The sequence below is a fragment of the Oncorhynchus keta genome, chromosome 28 (assembly GCF_023373465.1).
Source record: "Oncorhynchus keta strain PuntledgeMale-10-30-2019 chromosome 28, Oket_V2, whole genome shotgun sequence".
NCBI lineage: Eukaryota > Metazoa > Chordata > Actinopteri > Salmoniformes > Salmonidae > Oncorhynchus > Oncorhynchus keta.
In genome coordinates, this window is record NC_068448.1 from 8,911,918 (window position 1) to 8,933,744 (window position 21,827).

At 44.6% G+C, this 21,827-nt stretch overlaps 1 protein-coding gene across 3 annotated transcripts in view; it reads left to right on the plus strand.

The window, feature by feature from the left end:
* Positions 1–21,827, plus strand: part of LOC118360454 (copine-8-like) — a 228,852-nt gene that overhangs the window by 146,735 nt on the left and 60,290 nt on the right. For all 3 annotated transcript variants that reach the window (XM_052484728.1, XM_052484726.1, XM_052484727.1), the window contains 2 exons: positions 624–727; positions 5,240–5,344. In XM_052484728.1, coding sequence (XP_052340688.1) covers positions 624–727; positions 5,240–5,344 — 209 coding nt within the window. The remainder of the gene's footprint in view (positions 1–623; positions 728–5,239; positions 5,345–21,827) is intronic.

Consider the following 21,827-nt stretch of genomic DNA (forward strand, 5'->3'; position numbering starts at 1 on the left):
CTCTGTCCCCCTCACTCTCTCTCGCTCTGCCTCCCACCATCTCCCACCCCACCCACCCTCTGTCCCCCTCCATCTCTCTGCTCTCCTCCATCTCTCTCTCTCTCTCTCTCTCTCTCTCTCTCTCTCTCTCTCTCTCTCTCTCTCTCTCTCTCTCTCTCTCTCTCTCTCTCGCTCTCTCTCTGTCCCCCTCACTCTCTCTCTGCCCCCCCCTTCTCTGCCCTCCCTCTCTCTGCCCCCTCCCTCTCTCTCTCTTTCACCCTCTTCCCCTCTCTCTCTGCCCCCTCTCTTTGTCCCCCTCTCTCTGCCCCCTTTCTCTCTGCCCCCCTTCTCTCTGTCCCCCTCTCTCTGCCCCTCCTTCTTTCTCCCTCTTTCCCTCTCTCTCTGCCCCCTCTCTCTGCCCCCTCTCTCTGTCCCCCTCTCTCTGACCCCCTCTCTCTGACCCCCTCTCTCTTTCTCCCTCTTCCTCTCTCTCTCTCTCTGCCTCCCCTCGCTCTGCCTCCCTCTCTGCCCCCTCCCCCCCCCTCTCTCTTTCTCCCTCTTCCTCTCTCTCTCTCTCTGCCTCCCCTCTCTCTGCCCCCCCCTCTCTCTTTCTCCCTCTTCCTCTCTCTCTCTCTCTGCTCCAGGAAGTTGCCACCATGCAGTTCTGTGCCCACAAGCTGGACAGGAAAGACTTCTTTGGGAAGTCGGACCCCTTCCTGGTCTTCTACCGGAGTAACGAGGATGGAACGTGAGTTCTCCATTCCTGTTTTTCTGTTTGTTTTCTGGCTCTAATCTACTGTTTTACCGAAGAGAATTATAAGGGCAAAATGTTGTAGTGGCCCCACCTCTTGACAGGCAGAGAGAAAATATTACATTTATTTCCTACAATTCTACATATTATACCATAGGGCGGAGAGAAAATGCTGCAGTTTTAAAGCAAGTTGCTGAAATTCTACCAATTTTGCCATGTGTTCGAGAGAAATATGTGCAGTTGTGAAGCACATTTTCTGCAATTCTACAAATTTGATGTGGTGTTAATGATATCTGAATGACTAACATGATTAATGGGAGGCCCCCTGGAGGTCAGGGCTCCTGGGCACAGTTCGGTATTCAGTCTCCCTTGTCACAACAAAACTGACTGGCTCAAACGCATTAAGGAAAGAAATTCCACAAATGAACTTTTAAGGAGGCACACCTGTTAATTGAAAAATATTCCTGGTGACTATCTCATCAAGCTGGTTGAGAGAATGCCAAGAGTGTGCAAAGCTGGCATCAAGGCAAAGGGTGGCTATTTGAATAATCTCAAACATAAAATATATTTTGATTTGTGTAACACTTATTAGCTTACGACATGATTCCATGTGTATTATTTCATAGTTTTGACAGAACTCTAGAGTTACACTGTGTAGATGGGAAATCCTTCCAGAAGGACAACCATCTTTGCAGAACTCCACCAATCTGGCCTTTATGGTGGAGTGGCCATATGAAAGCCACTCCTCAGTAAAAGGCACATGACAGCCCTCTTGGAGTTTGCCAAAAGGCACCTGAAGACTCTCAGACCATGAGAAACAATATTCTCTGGTCTGATGAAACCAAGATTGAACTCTGGCCTAAATGCCAAGCGCCACATCTGGAGGAATCCTGGCACAATCCCTAAGGTGAAGTGAAGCATGGTGGTGGCAGCATCATGCTGTGGGGATGTTTTTCAGCGGCATGGACTGGGAGACTAGTTAGGATTGAGGGAAAGATGAAAAGTACAGAGAGATCCTTGATGAAAACCTCCTCCAGAGCACTCAGGACCTCAGACTGGGGTGAAGGTTCACCTTCCAACAGGACAACGACCATAAGCACACAGCCAAGACAACACGGGAGTGGCTTCGGAACAAGTCTCTGAATGTCCTTGAGTGGCCCAGACAGAGCCCGGACTTGAACCCGATCAAACATCTCTGGAGAGACCTGAAAATAGCTGTGTAGAGACGTTCCCCAACCAACCTGACAGAGCTTGAGAGGATCTGCAGAGAAGAATGGAAGAAACTCCCCAAATACAGGTGTACCAAGCTTGTAGCATCATACCCAAGAAGACTCGAGGCTGTAATCAATTCCAAAGGTCCTTAAACAAAGTATTGAGTAAAGGGTCTGAATACTTATGTAAATGTGATATTATTTTTTTTATACATTTGCAAACAATTCTTAAAATATGTTTTTGCTATGCCATTATGGGGTGTTGTGTGTAAACTGATAAGGGGGCGGGACTATTAGAACCATTTTACAATAAGGCTGTAACGTAACAAAATGTGGAAAAAGTCAAGGGGTCTGAATACTTTCCCAATGTATGTTTTTAACTATATATTTAAATGTTTAGCTAAGTCTTCAAACAAAACTATATCCATTCTAGAGTTAAGTAGGTGCTAGGTGTTGGGGAAGTTGTGTTAGAGATAGAGTTAAGTAGGTGCTAGGTGTTGGGGAAGTTGTGTTAGAGATAGAGTTAAGTAGGTGCTAGGTGTTGGGGAAGTTGTGTTAGGGATAGAGTTAAGTAGATGCTGGGTGTTGGGGAAGTTGTGTTAGGGATAAAGTTAAGTAGGTGCTAGGTGTTGGGGAGGTTTTGTTAGGGATGGAGTTAAGTAGGTGCTCGGTGTTGGGGAAGTTGTGTTAGGGATGGAGTTAAGTAGGTGCTAGGTGTTGGGGAAGTTGTGTTAGGGATAGAGTTAAGTAGGTGCTAGGTGTTGGGGAAGTTGTGTTAGGGATGGAGGCAAGTAGGTGCTAGGTGTTGGGGAAGTTGTGTTAGGGATAGAGTTAAGTAGGTGCTCGTGTTGGGGAAGTTGTGTTAGGGATGGAGTTAAGTAGATGCTAGGTGTTGGGGAAGTTGTGTTAGAGATAGAGTTAAGTAGGTGCTAGGTGTTGGGGAAGTTGTGTTAGATATAGAGTTAAGTAGGTGCTAGGTGTTGGGGAAGTTGTGTTAGGGATGGAGTTAAGTAGATGCTCGGTGTTGGGGAAGTTGTGTTAGGGATGGAGTTAAGTAGATGCTCGGTGTTGGGGAAGTTGTGTTAGGGATGGAGTTAAGTAGATGCTCGGTGTTGGGGAAGTTGTGTTAGGGATGGAGTTAAGTAGGTGCTAGGTGTTGGGGAAGTTGTGTTAGGGATGGAGTTAAGTAGGTGCTAGGTGTTGGGGAAGTTGTGTTAGGGATAGAGTTAAGTAGATGCTAGGTGTTGGGGAAGTTGTGTTAGGGATAAAGTTAAGTAGGTGCTAGGTGTTGGGGAAGTTGTGTTAGGAATGGAGTTAAGTAGGTGCTCGGTGTTGGGGAAGTTGTGTTAGGGATGGAGTTAAGTAGGTGCTAGGTGTTGGGGAAGTTGTGTTAGGGATAGAGTTAAGTAGGTGCTAGGTGTTGGGGAAGTTGTGTTAGGGATGGAGTTAAGTAGGTGCTAGGTGTTGGGGAAGTTGTGTTAGGGATAGAGTTAAGTAGGTGCTCGGTGTTGGGGAAGTTGTGTTAGGGATGGAGTTAAGTAGATGCTAGGTGTTGGGGAAGTTGTGTTAGAGATAGAGTTAAGTAGGTGCTAGGTGTTGGGGAAGTTGTGTTAGAGATAGAGTTAAGTAGGTGCTAGGTGTTGGGGAAGTTGTGTTAGGGATGGAGTTAAGTAGGTGCTAGGTGTTGGGGAAGTTGTGTTAGGGATGGAGTTAAGTAGATGCTCGGTGTTGGGGAAGTTGTGTTAGGGATGGAGTTAAGTAGATGCTCGGTGTTGGGGAAGTTGTGTTAGGGATGGAGTTAAGTAGATGCTCGGTGTTGGGGAAGTTGTGTTAGGGATGGAGTTAAGTAGGTGCTAGGTGTTGGGGAAGTTGTGTTAGGGAGAGTTAAGTAGATGCTAAGTTGTGTTAGGGATGGAGTTAAGTAGGTGCTAGGTGTTGGGGAAGTTGTGTTAGGGATGGAGTTAAGGGTGCTAGGTGTTGGGGAAGTTGTGTTAGGGATAGAGTTAAGTAGATGCTAGGTGTTGGGGAAGTTGTGTTAGGGATAGAGTTAAGTAGGTGCTAGGTGTTGGGGAAGTTGTGTTAGGGATAGAGTTAAGTAGGTGCTAGGTGTTGGGGAAGTTGTGTTAGGGATGGAGTTAAGTAGGTGCTAGGTGTTGGGGAAGTTGTGTTAGGGATAGAGTTAAGTAGGTGCTAGGTGTTGGGGAAGTTGTGTTAGGGATGGAGTTAAGTAGGTGCTAGGTGTTGGGGAAGTTGTGTTAGGGATAGAGTTAAGTAGATGCTAGGTGTTGGGGAAGTTGTGTTAGGGATAGAGTTAAGTAGGTGCTAGGTGTTGGGGAAGATGTGTTAGGGATGGAGTTAAGTAGGTGCTAGGTGTTGGGGAAGTTGTGTAGGGATGGAGTTAAGTAGGTGCTAGGTGTTGGGGAAGTTGTGTTAGGGATAGAGTTAAGTAGGTGCTAGGTGTTGGGGAAGTTGTGTTAGGGATGGAGTTAAGTAGGTGCTAGGTGTTGGGGAAGTTGTGTTAGGGATGGAGTTAAGTAGATGCTAGGTGTTGGGGAAGTTGTGTTAGGGATAGAGTTAAGTAGGTGCTAGGTGTTGGGGAAGTTGTGTTAGGGATGGAGTTAAGTAGATGCTCGGTGTTGGGGAAGTTGTGTTAGGGATGGAGTTAAGTAGGTGCTCGGTGTTGGGGAAGTTGTGTTAGGGATGGAGTTAAGTAGATGCTCGGTGTTGGGGAAGTTGTGTTAGGGATGGAGTTAAGTAGATGCTCGGTGTTGGGGAAGTTGTGTTAGGGATGGAGTTAAGTAGATGCTCGGTGTTGGGGAAGTTGTGTTAGGGATGGAGTTAAGTAGGTGCTAGGTGTTGGGGAAGTTGTGTTAGGGATAGAGTTAAGTAGGTGCTCGGTGTTGTGGAAGTTGTGTTAGGGATAGAGTTAAGTAGGTGCTAGGTGTTGGGGAAGTTGTGTTAGGGATAGAGTTAAGTAGGTGCTAGGTGTTGGGGAAGTTGTGTTAGGGATAGAGTTAAGTAGGTGCTCGGTGTTGTGGAAGTTGTGTTAGGGATAGAGTTAAGTAGGTGCTAGGTGTTGGGGAAGTTGTGTTAGGGATAGAGTTAAGTAGGTGCTCGGTGTTGGGGAAGTTGTGTTAGGGATGGAGTTAAGTAGATGCTCGGTGTTGGGGAAGTTGTGTTAGGGATGGAGTTAAGTAGGTGCTCGGTGTTGGGGAAGTTGTGTTAGGGATGGAGTTAAGTAGGTGCTCGGTGTTGGGGAAGTTGTTGTCATGCTGTGTTCATTCTTCCGTCTGTCCAGGTTTACTATCTGCCACAAGACAGAGGTTGTGAAGAACACTCTAAACCCAGTGTGGCAGGCCATCGCCATCCCTGTCAGAGCACTGTGCAACGGAGACTTCGATAGGTACTGTTATACACACGCTATAACACACACACATACAGATAGAATTTCAAAAACAGATTCAACCACAAAGACCAGGGAGGTTTTCCAATGCTTCGCAATGAAGGGCACCTATTGGTAGATGGGTAAAAAAAAGAAAAGACATTGAATATCCCTTTGAGCATGGTGAAGTTATTAATTACACTTTGGATTGTGTATCAATACACCCAGTCACTACAAAGATACTACAGGCATCCTTCCTAACTCAGTTGTTGGAGAGGAAGGTATGTTTTCACCATGAGGCCTATGGTGACTTTAAAACAGTTACACAGTTTAATGGCTGTGATAGGAGAAAACTAAGGATGGAAAAACAACATTGCAGTCACTCCACAATACTAACCTAATTGACAGAGTGAAGAGAAGGAAGCCTGTACAGAATAAAAAATATTCCAAAACATGCATTCTGTTTGCAAAAAGGCACTAAAGTAAAACTGCAAAAAATGTGGCAATGTTTGGAGTAAATCCAATACAACACATTACTGAGTACCACTCTCCATATTTTCAAGCATAGTGGTGGCTGCATCATGTTATGGGTATGCTTGTAATTGTTAAGTACTGGGGAGTTTTTCAGGATAAAAAAATTAACGTAATGAAACTTAGCACAGGCAAAATCCTAGAAGAAAACCTGGTTCAGTCTGCTTTCCACTAGACACTGGGAGATTAATTCACCTTTCAGCAGGACAATGACCTAAAACACAAGGCCAAATCTACACTGGAGTTGTTTACCAAGAAGACAGTCTATGTTCCTGAGTGGCAGAGTTACAGTTTTGTCTTTAATCTACTTGAAAATCTATGGCAAGAACTGAAAATGGTTGTCAAGCAATGATCAACAACCAATTTGACAGAGCTTGAATAATTTTGAAAAGAACAATGGGCAAATGTTCACAATCCAGATGTGGAAAGCTCTTAGAGACTTACCCAGGAAGACTCACATCTGTAATCACTCTGAGAGACTTACCCAGGAAGACTCACAGCTGTAATCACTCTGAGAGACTTACCCAGAAAGACTCACAGCTGTCATCGCTCTTAGAGACTTACCCAGAAACACTCACAGCTGTAATCACTCTTAGAGACTTACCAGGAAACACTCACAGCTGTAATCGCTCTTAGAGACTTACCCAGAAACACTCACAGCTGTAATCGCTCTTAGAGACTTACCAGGAAACTCTCACAGCTGTAATCGCTCTGAGAGACTTACCCAGAAACACTCCCAGCTGTAATCGCTCTTAGAGACTTACCCAGAAACACTCACAGCTGTAATCGCTCTTAAAGACTTACCCAGAAAGACTCACAGCTGTAATCGCTCTTAGAGACTTACCCAGAAAGACTCACAGCTGTAATCACTCTGAGAGACTTACCCAGGAAGACTGGGTAAGCGCAGAGAGCATCATGAAGAACAAGGAACACACCAGGCAGGTCCGAGATACTGTTGTGAAGAAGTTTAAAGCTTTAAAGATTTGGATACAAAAAGATTTCCCAAGCTTTAAACATCCAAAGGAGCACTGTGCAAGCGATAATATTGAAATGGAAGGAGTATCAGACCACTGCAAATCTACCAAGACCTGGCCGTCCCTCTAAACTTTCAGCTCATACAAGGAGAAGACTGATCAGAGATGCAGCCAAGAGGCCCATAATCACTCTGGATGAACTGCAGAGATCTACAGCTGAGGTGGGAGACTCTGTCCATAGGACAACAATCAGTCGTATATTGCACAAATCTGGCTTTTATGGAAGATTGGCAAGATGAAAGCCATTTCTTAAAGATATCCATAAAAAGTGTAGTTTAAAGTTTGCCACAAGCCACCTGGGAGACACACCAAACATGTGGAAGAAGGTGCTCTGGTCAGATGAAACCAAAATTGAACTTTTTGGCAACAATGCAAAACGTTATGTTTGGCGTAAAAGCAACACAGCTCATCACCTTGAATACACCATCCCCACTGTCAAACATGGTGGTGGAAGCATCATGGTTTGGGCCTGCTTTTCTTCAGCAGGGACAGGGAAGATGGTTAAAATTTATGGGAAGATGGATGGAGCCAAATACAGGACCATTCTGGAAGAAAACCTGATGGAGTCTGCAAAAGACCTGAGACTGGGACGGAGATTTGTCTTCCAACAAGACAATGATCCAAAACATAAAGCAAAATCTACAATGGAATGGTTCAAAAATAAACATATCCAGGTGTTAGAATGGCCAAGTCAAAGTCCAGACCTGAATCCAATCGAGAATCTGTGGAAAGAACTGAAAACTGCTGTTCACAAATGCTCTCCATCCAACCTCACTGAGCTCGAGCTGTTTTGCAAGGAGGAATGGGAAAAAATGTCAGTCTCTCGATGTGCAAAACTGATAGAGACATACCCCAAGCGACTTACAGCTGTAATCGCAGCAAAAGGTAATGCTACAAAGTATTAACTTAAGGGGGCTGAATAATTTTGCACGCCCAATTTTTCAGTTTTTGATTTGTTAAAAAAGTTTGAAATATCCAATAAATGTCGTTCCACTTCATGATTGTGTCCCACTTGTTGTTGATACAGTTTTATATCTTTATGTTTGAATTCTGAAATGTGGCAAAAGGTCGCAAAGTTCAAGGGGGCCGAATACTTTCGCAAGGCACTGTATATATATATATATATATATATATATATATATATATATATGTATATATATATAGTTAAATTATAGTAATCACCTTTGAGTGTGGACTATGCATACTGGATGGACTGGTTACCTTACGCTCCAAACTTTCTATCCGTGAGTCTGGGAGATATCTTATAGGCCTCAGCGACACTTTTGGTTCATTATTGTGCAGAGTTAGCCTAGATTATAGTGATCTTGTATTTGATTTTGAAAAGCCTAGTATTAGGGCATTTTTTCAATATTTTCAGATAATGAATATGCTGGCACATTACCTTTAGCGACAGAATATCTCACCACCACGCGTTTCCATCTCCTCCCCTCTCTCCTTCATACCTTTCTCCAGCACGCAGAGAGAGTGGCTGTAAACAGTTTAATTAAATGTTTTTCATTGTGAAAACATGTTCCTATCGATGTCACGGAACAGATTTAATTTGGTTTCCCAAATGAAACACTGGGTAGCAGCAGGAACAGGGTTAGAGAGCCCCTGGCATATTTGGCAGTATATTTGGGCAGAATATTTGGGCAGAATATTTGGGCAGTATATTTGGGCAGAATATTTGGGCAGTATATTTGGGCAGAATATTTGGGCAGAATATTTGGGCAGTATATTTGGGCAGAATATTTGGGCAGTATATTTGGGCAGAATATTTGGGCAGAATATTTGGGCAGAATATTTGGGCAGTATATTTGGGCAGAATATTTGGGCAGAATATTTGGGCAGAATATTTGGGCAGTATATTTGGGCAGTATATTTGCAGAATATTTGGGCAGTATATTTGGGCAGAATATTTGGGCAGAATATTTGGGCAGTATATTTGGGCAGTATATTTGGGCAGTATATTTGGGCAGAATATTTGGGCAGAATATTTGGGCAGTATATTTGGGCAGTATATTTGGGCAGAATATTTGGGCAGTATATTTGGGCAGTATATTTGGGCAGAATATTTGGGCAGTATATTTGGGCAGAATATTTGGGCAGTATATTTGGGCAGTATATTTGGGCAGTATATTTGGGCAGAATATTTGGGCAGTATATTTGGGCAGTATATTTGGGTAGAATATTTGGGCAGTATATTTGGGCAGTATATTTGGGTAGAATATTTGGGCAGTATATCACCGGTTGCACAGCGAGTGGCTGCATGCTCCTCACACAGTGGAAAAGACTTTACAATTGACATACATTTAAAAACCTTTAACATGTAGTGTGTGTGCGTGTGTATCGGTGCATATTCGAGTTCATACGTGTATTTTTGCCCCTGTTCCTTCCCATTTGGGCCATTCTAAATTGAAAAGTAATTTTACATGTTTAATAAAGACTCAATTAAATTGACAATAGTCTGATGGGTGAAAATGATGATCACTTGATGAGAGAACAGTGTGTGCAGCCTGAGGAAAGGAACAGAGCACAAGCTTTTTTTTTAGACTTTCTCAACTCATCGACAGTCTATAGTCGCATCTTGCAGCCCATATATGTTAAGATTTTTAAAACATTCTAAGGTTTGTAATCATTCACAACTAAAGTTGCCAAATAACTCTGAATCTCGTTTACAGGAACCTCTTTCAAATTACTTTTATGCTCAACATAGCCTGTTCATATGTACACTCTCACTCTAGAATGGGCAAAATGTCCTTTCAATTTTATTCAACTAAGTTCAATTATATTCTTACTAAAAACTCACAGAATATAAAATAATGGCACGGAACTTCAAAACATATCTTGTCAGTTAAATGAAAAAGCCTACAGCCTATGGCAATAGAGCATAGGCCAATTCATATTCTGTTCTTCTGAAAAACATTTTCTTCATATCTTAATGTCTTTTTAGACCTGCCAAAAATAAATAATAGATTTATTTTGATGACGTACATTATGTTGATATATTAAACTTTTTAAATGTAGATGTTCCAAAGGCTCTCACCAGTGTATGCATGGAGGCCTGGAAATGATACGCGTGTTTATGGTCGTTAACGGAGATGATACGTGTGTTTATGGTCGTTAACGGAGATGATACATGTGTTTATGGTCGTTAACGGAGATGATACATGTGTTTATGGTCGTTAACGGAGATGATACATGTGTTTATGGTCGTTAACGGAGATGATACACGTGTTTATGGTCGTTAACGGAGATGATACGTGTGTTTATGGTCGTTAACGGAGATGATACGTGTGTTTATGGTCGTTAACGGAGATGATACGTGTGTTTATGGTCGTTAACGGAGATGATACGTGTGTTTATGGTCGTTAACGGAGATGATACATGTGTTTATGGTCGTTAACGGAGATGATACGTGTGTTTATGGTCGTTAACGGAGATGATACGTGTGTTTATGGTCGTTAACGGAGATGATACATGTGTTTATGGTCGTTAACGGAGATGATACGTGTGTTTATGGTCGTTAACGGAGATGATACGTGTGTTTATGGTCGTTAACGGAGATGATACGTGTGTTTATGGTCATTAACGGAGATGATACGCGTGTTTATGGTCGTTAACGGAGATGATACATGTGTTTATGGTCGTTAACGGAGATGATACGTGTGTTTATGGTCGTTAACGGAGATGATACATGTGTTTATGGTCGTTAACGGAGATGATACACGTGTTTATGGTCGTTAACGGAGATGATACACGTGTTTATGGTCGTTAACGGAGATGATACATGTGTTTATGGTCGTTAACGGAGATGATACATGTGTTTATGGTCGTTAACGGAGATGATACATGTGTTTATGGTCGTTAACGGAGATGATACATGTGTTTATGGTCGTTAACGGACATGATACATGTGTTTATGGTCGTTAACGGAGATGATACATGTGTTTATGGTCGTTAACGGAGATGATACATGTGTTTATAGTCGTTAACGGAGATGATATATGTGTTTATGGTCGTTAACGGAGATGATACACGTGTTTATGGTCGTTAACGGAGATGATACACGTGTTTATGGTCGTTAACGGAGATGATACACGTGTTTATGGTCGTTAACGGAGATTATACACGTGTTTATGGTCGTTAACGGAGATGATACACGTGTTTATGGTCGTTAACGGACATGATACAAGTGTTTATGGTCGTTAACGGAGATGATACGTGTGTTTATGGTCATTAAGGGTCAATTACATTGAGACCAGCAATCTTTTGCATGACAATAACCGGGTTACAAAATGTCATAACCGCCACGGCCTTGGTCATGCCAATAAAGCAATTGGATTTGAATTGAAAGAGACAGAGAGGTAGACACAGAGAGGTAGACACAGAGAGATAGACACAGAGGGATAGACACAGATGGATAGACAGAGAGAGATAGACACAGAGAGATAGACACAGAGAGATAGACACAGAGAGGTAGACACAGAGAGGTAGACACAGAGAGGTAGACACAGAGAGATAGACACAGAGGGATAGACACAGAGGGATAGACACAGAGGGATAGACACAGAGAGATAGACACAGAGGGATAGACACAGAGAGGTAGACACAGAGAGATAGACACAGAGGGATAGACACAGAGGGACAGACACAGAGAGATAGACACAGAGGGATAGACACAGAGAGGTAGACACAGAGAGATAGACACAGAGGGATAGACACAGAGGGATAGACACAGAGGGATAGACACAGAGAGATAGACACAGAGGGATAGACACAGAGGGATAGACACAGAGAGATAGACACAGAGAGATAGACACAGAGGGATAGACACAGAGGGATAGACACAGAGCGATAGACACAGAGGGATAGACAGAGAGAGGTAGACACAGAGAGATAGACACAGAGGGATAGACACAATTGGATAGACACAGAGAGATAGACACAGAGGGATAGACAGAGAGAGATAGACACAGAGAGATAGACACAGAGGGATAGACACAGTTGGATAGACACAGAGCGATAGACACAGAGGGATAGACAGAGAGAGATAGACACAGAGAGATAGACACAGAGATGATAGACACAGAGGGATAGACACAGTTGGATAGACACAGAGGGATAGACACAGAGAGATAGACACAGAGAGATAGACACAGAAAGATAGACACAGAGGGATAGACAGAGAGAGATAGACACAGAGAGATAGACACAGAGAGATAGACACAGAGAGATAGACACAGAGGGATAGACACAGTTGGATAGACACAGAGAGATAGACACAGAGAGGTAGACACAGAGAGATAGACACAGAGAGATAGACACAGAGGGATAGACAGAGAGAGATAGACACAGAGAGATAGACACAGAGAGATAGACACAGAGAGATAGACACAGAGAGATAGACACAGAGGGATAGACAGAGAGAGATAGACACAGAGAGATAGACACAGAGAGATAGACACAGAGGGATAGACACAGTTGGATAGACACAGAGAGATAGACACAGAGAGGTAGACACAGAGAGATAGACACAGAGAGATAGACACAGAGGGATAGACAGAGAGAGATAGACACAGAGAGATAGACACAGAGAGATAGACACAGAGAGATAGACACAGAGGGATAGACAGAGAGAGATAGACACAGAGAGATAGACACAGAGAGATAGACACAGAGAGATAGACAAAGAGAGATAGACACAGAGGGATAGACACAGAGGGACAGACACAGAGAGATAGACACAGAGAGATAGACACAGAGGGATAGACAGAGAGAGATAGACACAGAGAGATAGACACAGAGAGATAGACACAGAGAGATAGACACAGAGAGATAGACACAGAGGGACAGACACAGAGAGATAGACACAGAGAGATAGACACAGAGAGATAGACACAGAGAGATAGACACAGAGAGATAGACACAGAGGGACAGACACAGAGAGATAGACACAGAGAGATAGACACAGAAAGATAGACACAGAGGGATAGACACAGAGGGACAGACACAGAGAGATAGACACAGAGAGATAGACACAGAGGGATAGACAGAGAGAGATAGACACAGAGAGATAGACACAGAGAGATAGACACAGAGAGATAGACACAGAGAGATAGACAGAGAGATAGACACAGAGAGATAGACACAGAGGGATAGACAGAGAGAGATAGACACAGAGAGATAGACACAGAGGGATAGACACAGAGGGACAGACACAGAGAGATAGACACAGAGAGATAGACACAGAGGGATAGACACAGATGGATAGACAGAGAGAGATAGACACAGAGAGATAGACACAGAGAGATAGACACAGAGAGGTAGACACAGAGAGGTAGACACAGAGAGGTAGACACAGAGAGATAGACACAGAGGGATAGACACAGAGGGATAGACACAGAGGGATAGACACAGAGAGATAGACACAGAGGGATAGACACAGAGAGGTAGACACAGAGAGATAGACACAGAGGGATAGACACAGAGGGACAGACACAGAGAGATAGACACAGAGGGATAGACACAGAGAGGTAGACACAGAGAGATAGACACAGAGGGATAGACACAGAGGGATAGACACAGAGGGATAGACACAGAGAGATAGACACAGAGGGATAGACACAGAGGGATAGACACAGAGAGATAGACACAGAGAGATAGACACAGAGAGATAGACACAGAGGGATAGACACAGAGGGATAGACACAGAGCGATAGACACAGAGGGATAGACAGAGAGAGGTAGACACAGAGAGATAGACACAGAGGGATAGACACAATTGGATAGACACAGAGAGATAGACACAGAGGGATAGACAGAGAGAGATAGACACAGAGAGATAGACACAGAGGGATAGACACAGTTGGATAGACACAGAGCGATAGACACAGAGGGATAGACAGAGAGAGATAGACACAGAGAGATAGACACAGAGGGATAGACACAGTTGGATAGACACAGAGGGATAGACACAGAGAGATAGACACAGAGAGATAGACACAGAAAGATAGACACAGAGGGATAGACAGAGAGAGATAGACACAGAGAGATAGACACAGAGAGATAGACACAGAGAGATAGACACAGAGGGATAGACACAGTTGGATAGACACAGAGAGATAGACACAGAGAGGTAGACACAGAGAGATAGACACAGAGAGATAGACACAGAGGGATAGACAGAGAGAGATAGACACAGAGAGATAGACACAGAGAGATAGACACAGAGAGATAGACACAGAGAGATAGACACAGAAAGATAGACACAGAGGGATAGACAGAGAGAGATAGACACAGAGAGATAGACACAGAGAGATAGACACAGAGGGATAGACACAGTTGGATAGACACAGAGAGATAGACACAGAGAGGTAGACACAGAGAGATAGACACAGAGAGATAGACACAGAGGGATAGACAGAGAGAGATAGACACAGAGAGATAGACACAGAGAGATAGACACAGAGAGATAGACACAGAGAGATAGACAAAGAGAGATAGACACAGAGGGATAGACACAGAGGGACAGACACAGAGAGATAGACACAGAGAGATAGACACAGAGGGCTAGACAGAGAGAGATAGACACAGAGAGATAGACACAGAGAGATAGACACAGAGAGATAGACACAGAGAGATAGACACAGAGGGACAGACACAGAGAGATAGACACAGAGAGATAGACACAGAGAGATAGACACAGAGAGATAGACACAGAGAGATAGACACAGAGGGACAGACACAGAGAGATAGACACAGAGAGATAGACACAGAGAGATAGACACAGAGGGATAGACACAGAGGGACAGACACAGAGAGATAGACACAGAGAGATAGACACAGAGGGATAGACAGAGAGAGATAGACACAGAGAGATAGACACAGAGAGATAGACACAGAGAGATAGACAGAGAGATAGACACAGAGAGATAGACACAGAGGGATAGACAGAGAGAGATAGACACAGAGAGATAGACACAGAGGGATAGACACAGAGGGACAGACACAGAGAGATAGACACAGAGAGATAGACACAGAGGGATAGACAGAGAGAGATAGACACAGAGAGATAGACACAGAGAGATAGACACAGAGAGATAGACACAGAGGGATAGACACAGAGAGATAGACACAGAGAGATAGACACAGAGAGATAGACACAGAGAGATAGACACAGAGGGATAGACACAGAGAGATAGACACAGAGAGATAGACACAGAGGGACAGACACGGAGAGATAGACACAGAGAGATAGACACAGAGGGATAGACAGAGAGAGATAGACACAGAGAGATAGACATAGAGAGATAGACACAGAGAGATAGACACAGAGGGATAGACACAGAGAGATAGACACAGAGAGATAGACACAGAGAGATAGACACAGAGAGATAGACACAGAGAGATAGACACAGAGAGATAGACACAGAGAGATAGACACAGAGAGATAGACACAGAGAGATAGACACAGAGAGATAGACACAGAGAGATAGACACAGAGAGATAGACACAGAGAGATAGACACAGAGAGATAGACACAGAGAGATAGACACAGAGAGATAGAGATAGACACAGAGAGATAGACACAGAGAGATAGACACAGAGAGATAGACACAGAGAGATAGACACAGAGAGATAGAGATAGACACAGAGAGATAGACACAGATAGATAGACACAGAGAGATAGACACAGAGAGATAGACACAGAGGGATAGACACAGAGAGATAGACACAGAGAGATAGACACAGAGAGATAGACACAGAGGGACAGACACAGAGAGATAGACACAGAGAGATAGACACAGAGAGATAGACACAGAGAGATAGACACTGTAGGAACCGACGCTGAAGATGAGAAGCAGGTACAAGAAGTTGAACATTTTAATGTAGCACAGACATGGAACAGGACATGAACAGCGTCAGAACCCGGTAACACAATGACATACGAACATTAATGCAGAGGCGGGGAACAACCTCGGCAACAGACAGACATAGGGGAGGAAATAAACACAGGGGAGTGAGTCCAGGTGAGTGTAATGAATCTCTGATGCGCATGACGAGGGGAGCAGGAGTGCGTAATGATGGTGGCAGGAGTGCGTAATGCACGGGAGCAGGAGTGCGTAATGCACGGGAGCAGGAGTGCGTAATGCACGGGAGCAGGAGTGCGTAATGCACGGGAGCAGGAGTGCGTAATGCACGGGAGCAGGAGTGCGTAATGCACGGGAGCAGGAGTGCGTAATGCACGGGAGCAGGAGTGCGTAATGCACGGGAGCAGGAGTGCGTAATGCACGGGAGCAGGAGTGCGTAATGCACGGGAGCAGGCGTGACAGACACAAAGAGATGGACATAGAGGCCTTATCCATCTCTGCAATGGAGACTTCGACAGGTAGGACACACACACACACACACACAACACACACACACACACACACACACACACACACACACACACACACACACACACACACACACACACACTCATAATGGGAGAATGTGGGCGGTGACACAATTTTGATATTGGTGTAATCATTTCCAAATGTGTCAGCCGAAGCGAATTTAGATTAGATTTTTTTATTGTTATTTTATCTGTGGCTCAAATGTAAAGTTATTACACCCCTATCTCTCTCTAACTGCCTGCTGGAGCTTGGCTGCTCATTGATCTGCAGGGTTGGCAATAGCATTTCAGATAAGGCTCTGATTGACTGCTTCTTCCAGAGGAATGCGTCCCAAATGACACCCTATCTAGTGCACTACTTTAGACCAGAGACCCGATACCTATGGGCCCTGGTCAGGAGTAGTGCACTACATAGGGAAATAAGGTGCAATTTGGGGCACAGGCCATCTCTTTGGGAGGGAGGGAGGGAGGGAGGGAGGGAGGGAGGGAGGGAGGGAGAAGAGGTAGTGAAAGTACATAGATGAGGAGAGAGAGAGCGAGAGAGAGAGAGAGAGAGAGAGAGAGAGAGAGAGAGAGAGATGGAGCGAAAGAGAGGGAGATGGAGCGAGAGAAAGAGAGATGGAGCGAGAGAGAGAGAGATGGAGCGAAAGAGAGAGAGATGGAGCGAGAGAGAGAGAGAGAGAGATGGAGCGAAAGATTGGGAGATGGAGCGAGAGAAAGAGAGATGGAGCGAGAGAGTGAGATGGGGGAGTGAGAAAAAGAGAGAGATGGAGCGAGAGAGAGAGAGAGAGAGAGAGAGAGAGAGAGAGAGAGAGAGAGAGAGAGAGGGAGAGAGAGAGAGATGGAGGCGAGAGAGGAAGATTGCAGGTGTTAATCCTGTAGTGCCCAGACTTAAATCTGTATGAAGTGGACAACTGCAGTATCTGTGATTGTGTGATGCTAGATAGCCCACACATCAACCCAGTCCCTATCAGAGCCTTCCACACAATAGGAGTCCGTGGACAGTCATCAACCCAGGCCCTATCAGAGCCTCTCCCACACCACAGGAGTCCATGGTCACCCTTCTTCCTTGGGTTCGGTTTCAACCATAGAAAAGAAAATTACTGGAACGGAAATTCCCATAAAACTACCCATGAAAGTGCTGTGGTCTGACCCCCCCCCTCCTCCTCCTCCTCCTTTCTCACACTCCTCATCTCTGCACTTTCACTTCCTCTTCCCACCCTACATAACTCTCTCTCCCTCTCTCTCTCTTCACCTTGAGAAAGAGATGCGAAGGTATCATCTTTAGATACTGTATTGAGCTGGGGGTATAGATTATTTTTACCCAAGATGGCATAGCAGTCAGACGTCCTTTGTCCTCGTCTTGTCGTGTCCCATGTATATATATATATATATTTACAACTTTTCTTTGCATATCTTTTTATATATATATTTTTTCTAAAAACTCTCAACTTCAAAACACTGTCCTGCAAACCGCCTCACCAATTTAAAAAAATAAATCTGAAATCCACAACAGAAGCTAGCCAGAAGCTAGCCAGAAGCTAGCCAGAAGCTAGCGGGAGCTAGCCAGAAGCTAGCCAGAAGCTCGCTAGAAGCTAGCCATTTTACTGGCTAACGTTAGTCTTCAGCTAACCACGGTTGGTGGTCATCAGCTATCCTTTAGCTCGAAAAGCTATCGCCAGTTTTGTAAAACGTGACTCAGACCAGAGCATATTGGACCTATTTTCTCTCCATATCCCCGGATTTCTCCCGCAAGCTCTGGACATTTACACCTGGATCTTGCAGTTAGCTAGCTGCTATCCGAGTGACTATTGCTTACATCGGTCCCGGAGCAAACATCAATTATTCTGGAGCTAGCCAGCTGAAGAGTTCCATCAGCTACGCCTGGGCTACAATCACCTATCCGGACCCGTTTTATTGCCGACGCGGAGCCCCACCGGGCCTTCACGACGGGACTAACAATGTTATCTGCCCGAGGGAGTTATCCAACTGGCCCCTCCGTCGCGACGTTACCTGAACGCCCATCTAGCTAATCGTTAGCTGTCTTATCGGCTGCTATCTGAATAGGTCTAGCGGACAATTTTCTTGGGTCACTATAACTATATCTATTTTGCCAATTGGATTGATCCCCTCTACCATCTGGAACACCACTAATCTACCTACGGAAACGCACGAGGTGGCTAAAAACAGACCTCCATCCTCTGCCAGCTTGCTACCGATGGCCCGGCTATCTGTCTGAATCACCGTGACCCCAACCAACCTCACTACTCACTAGACCGTTATGATCCCTCGGCTAAGCATGCCTCTCCTTAATGTCAATATGCCTTGTCCATTGCTGTTCTGGTTAGTGTTTATTGGCTTATTTCACTGTAGAGCCTCTAGCCCTGCTGATTATACCTTATCCAACCCTTCAATTCCACCACCCACACATGCGATGACATCACATTTCAATTATGTTTCTAGAGACAATATCTCTCTCATCATCACTCAATGCCTAGGTTTACCTCCACTGTATTCTCATCCTACCAAACCTTTGTCTGTACATTATACCTTGAAGCTATTTTATGGCCCCAGAAACCTCCTTTTACTCTATGTTCCGGACGTCCTAGACGACCAATTCTCAGCTTTTAATCGTACCCTTATCCTACTCCTCCTCTGTTCCTCTGGTGATATAGAGGTTAATCCAGGACCTGCAGTGGCTAGCTCCACTCCTATTCCCCAGGCGCTCTCTTTTGATGACTTCTGTAACCGCAATAGCCTTGGTTTCATGCATGTTAACATGAGAAACCTCCTCCATAAGTTTGTTTTATTCACTGCTTTAGCACACTCTGCACACCCGGATGTCCTAGCCGTGTCTGAGTCCTGGCTTAGGAAGACCACAAAAAACTCTGAAATCTTCATCCCTAACTACAACATTTTCAGCCAAGATGGAACGGCCAAAGGGGGCTGTGTTGCAATCTACTGTAGAGATAGCCTGTCCTACTATCCAGGTCTGTACCCAAACAATTTGAACTTCTACTTTTAAAAATCCAACTCTCTAAAAACAAGTCTCTCACCGTTGCCGCCTGCTATAGACCACCCTCTGCCCCCAGCTGTGCTCTGGACACCATATGTGAACTGATTGCCCCCCATCTATTTTCAGAGCTTGTGCTGCTTGGTGACCTAAACTGGAACATGCCTAACACCCCAGCCATCCTACATTATAAGCTTCATGCCCTCAAGCTCACACAAATTATCAATGAACCACCACCCCAAAGCCATAAACATTGGCACCCTCATAGATATCATCCTATCCAACTTGCCCTCTAAATACACTGCTAAATGACTTAAATGTAAATGTAAATGTAAATACACCTCTGCTGTTTTCAACCAAGATCTCAGCGATCACTGCCTCATTGCCTGCATCCATAAGGGGTCAGCTGTCAAACAACCTCCACTCATCACTGTCAAACGCTCCCTAAAACACTTCAGCGAGCAGGCCTTTCTAATCGACCTGGCCCGGGTATCATGGAAGGGTATTGACCTCATCCCGTCAGTAGAGGATGCCTGTTTTTTTTGTTTTTTAAATGCCTTCCTCTGCAGCTTAAATAAGCATGCCCCATTCAAGACATTTAGAACCAAGAACAGATATAGCCCTTGGTTCTCTCCAGACCTGACTGCCCTTAACCAACACAAAAACATCCTCTGGCGTTCTGCATTAGCATCGAACAGCCCCCGTGATATGCAGCTTTTCAGGGAAGTTAGAAACCAATATACACAGGCAGTTAGGAAAGCCAAGGCTAGCTTTTTCAAGCAGAAATTTGCTTCCTGCAACACAAACTCAAAAAAGTAAAGTCCATGGAGAATAAGAACACCTCCTCCCAGCTGCCCACTGCACTGAAGATAGGAAACACTGTCACCACTGATAAATCCACTATAATTGAGAATTTCAATAAGCATTTTTCTACGGCTGGCCATGCTTTCCACCTGGCTCCCCCAACCCCAGTCAACTGCACTGTACCCCCCACAGCAACTCGCCCAAGCCTTCCCCATTTCTACTTCTCCCAAATCCAGTCAGCTGATGTTCTGAATGAGCTGCAAAATCTGGACTCCTACAAATAAGCCGGGCTAGACAATCTGGACCCTTTCTTTCTAAAATTATCTGCTGAAATTGTTGCAACCCCTATTACTAGCCTGTTCAACCTCTCTTTCGTGTCGTCTGAGATTCCAAAGATTGGAAAGTAGCTGTGGTCATCCCCCTCTTCAGAGGGGGGAGACACTCTTGACCCAAACTGCTACAGACCTATATCCATCCTACCCTGCCTTTCTAAGGAATTCTAAAGCCAAGTCAACAAACAGATAATTGACTATTTCAAATCCCACCGCACCTTCTCTGCTATAAAATCTGGTTTCAGAGCTGGTCATGGGTGCACCTCAGCCACGCTCAAGGTCCTAAACGATATCTTAACCGCCATCGCTAAGAAACAATACTGTGCAGCCATATTCATTGACCTGGCCAAGGCTTTCGACTCTGTCAATCACCACATCCTCATCGGCAGACTCAATAGCCTTGGTTTCTCAAATGATTGCCTCGCCTGGTTCACCAACTACTTCTCTGATAGAGTTCAGTGTTTCAAATCGGAGGCCTGTTGGCCGGGACCCTGGCAGTCTCTATGGGGGTGCCACAGGGTTCAATTCTTGGGCCAACTCTCTTCTCTGTATACATCAATGATGTCACTCTTGCTGCTGGTGAGTCTCTGATCCACCTCTACGCAGACGACACCATTCTGTATACTTCTGGCCCTTCTTTGGACACTGTGTTAACAACCCTCCAGGCGAGCTTCAATGCCATACAACTCTCCTTCCGTGGCCTCCAATTGCTCTTAAATACAAGTAAAACTAAATGCATGCTCTTCAACCAATCGCTGCCTGCACCTGCCCGCCAGTCCAGCATCACTACTCTGGACAGTTCTGACTTTGAATATGTAGACAACTACAAATACCTAGGTGTCTGGTTAGACTGTAAACTCTCCTTCCAGACTCATATCCAACATCTCCAATCCAAAGTTAAATCTAGAATTGGCTTCCAATTTCGCAAACAAGCATCCTTCACTCATGCTGCAAACATGCCCTCGTGAAACAGACGATCCTACCGATCCTCGACTTTGGCGATGTCATTTACAAAATAGCCTCCAATACCCTACTCAATAAATTGTATGCAGTCTATCACAGTGCCATCCGTTTTGTCACCAAAGCCCCATATACTACCCACCACTGTGACCTGTACGCTCTCGTTGGCTGCTCCTCACTTCATACTCGTCGCCAAACCCACTGGCTCCAGGTCATCTACAAGACCCTGCTAGGTAAAGTCCCCCTTATCTCAGCTTGCTGGTTACTATAGCAACACCCACCTGTAGCACACACTCCAGCAGGTATATCTCTCTGATCACCCCCAAAACCAATTATTCCTTTGGTCGCCTCTACTTCCAGTTCTCTGCTGCCAATGACTGGAACAAACTACACAAATCTCTGAAACTGGAAACACTCATCTCCCTCACTA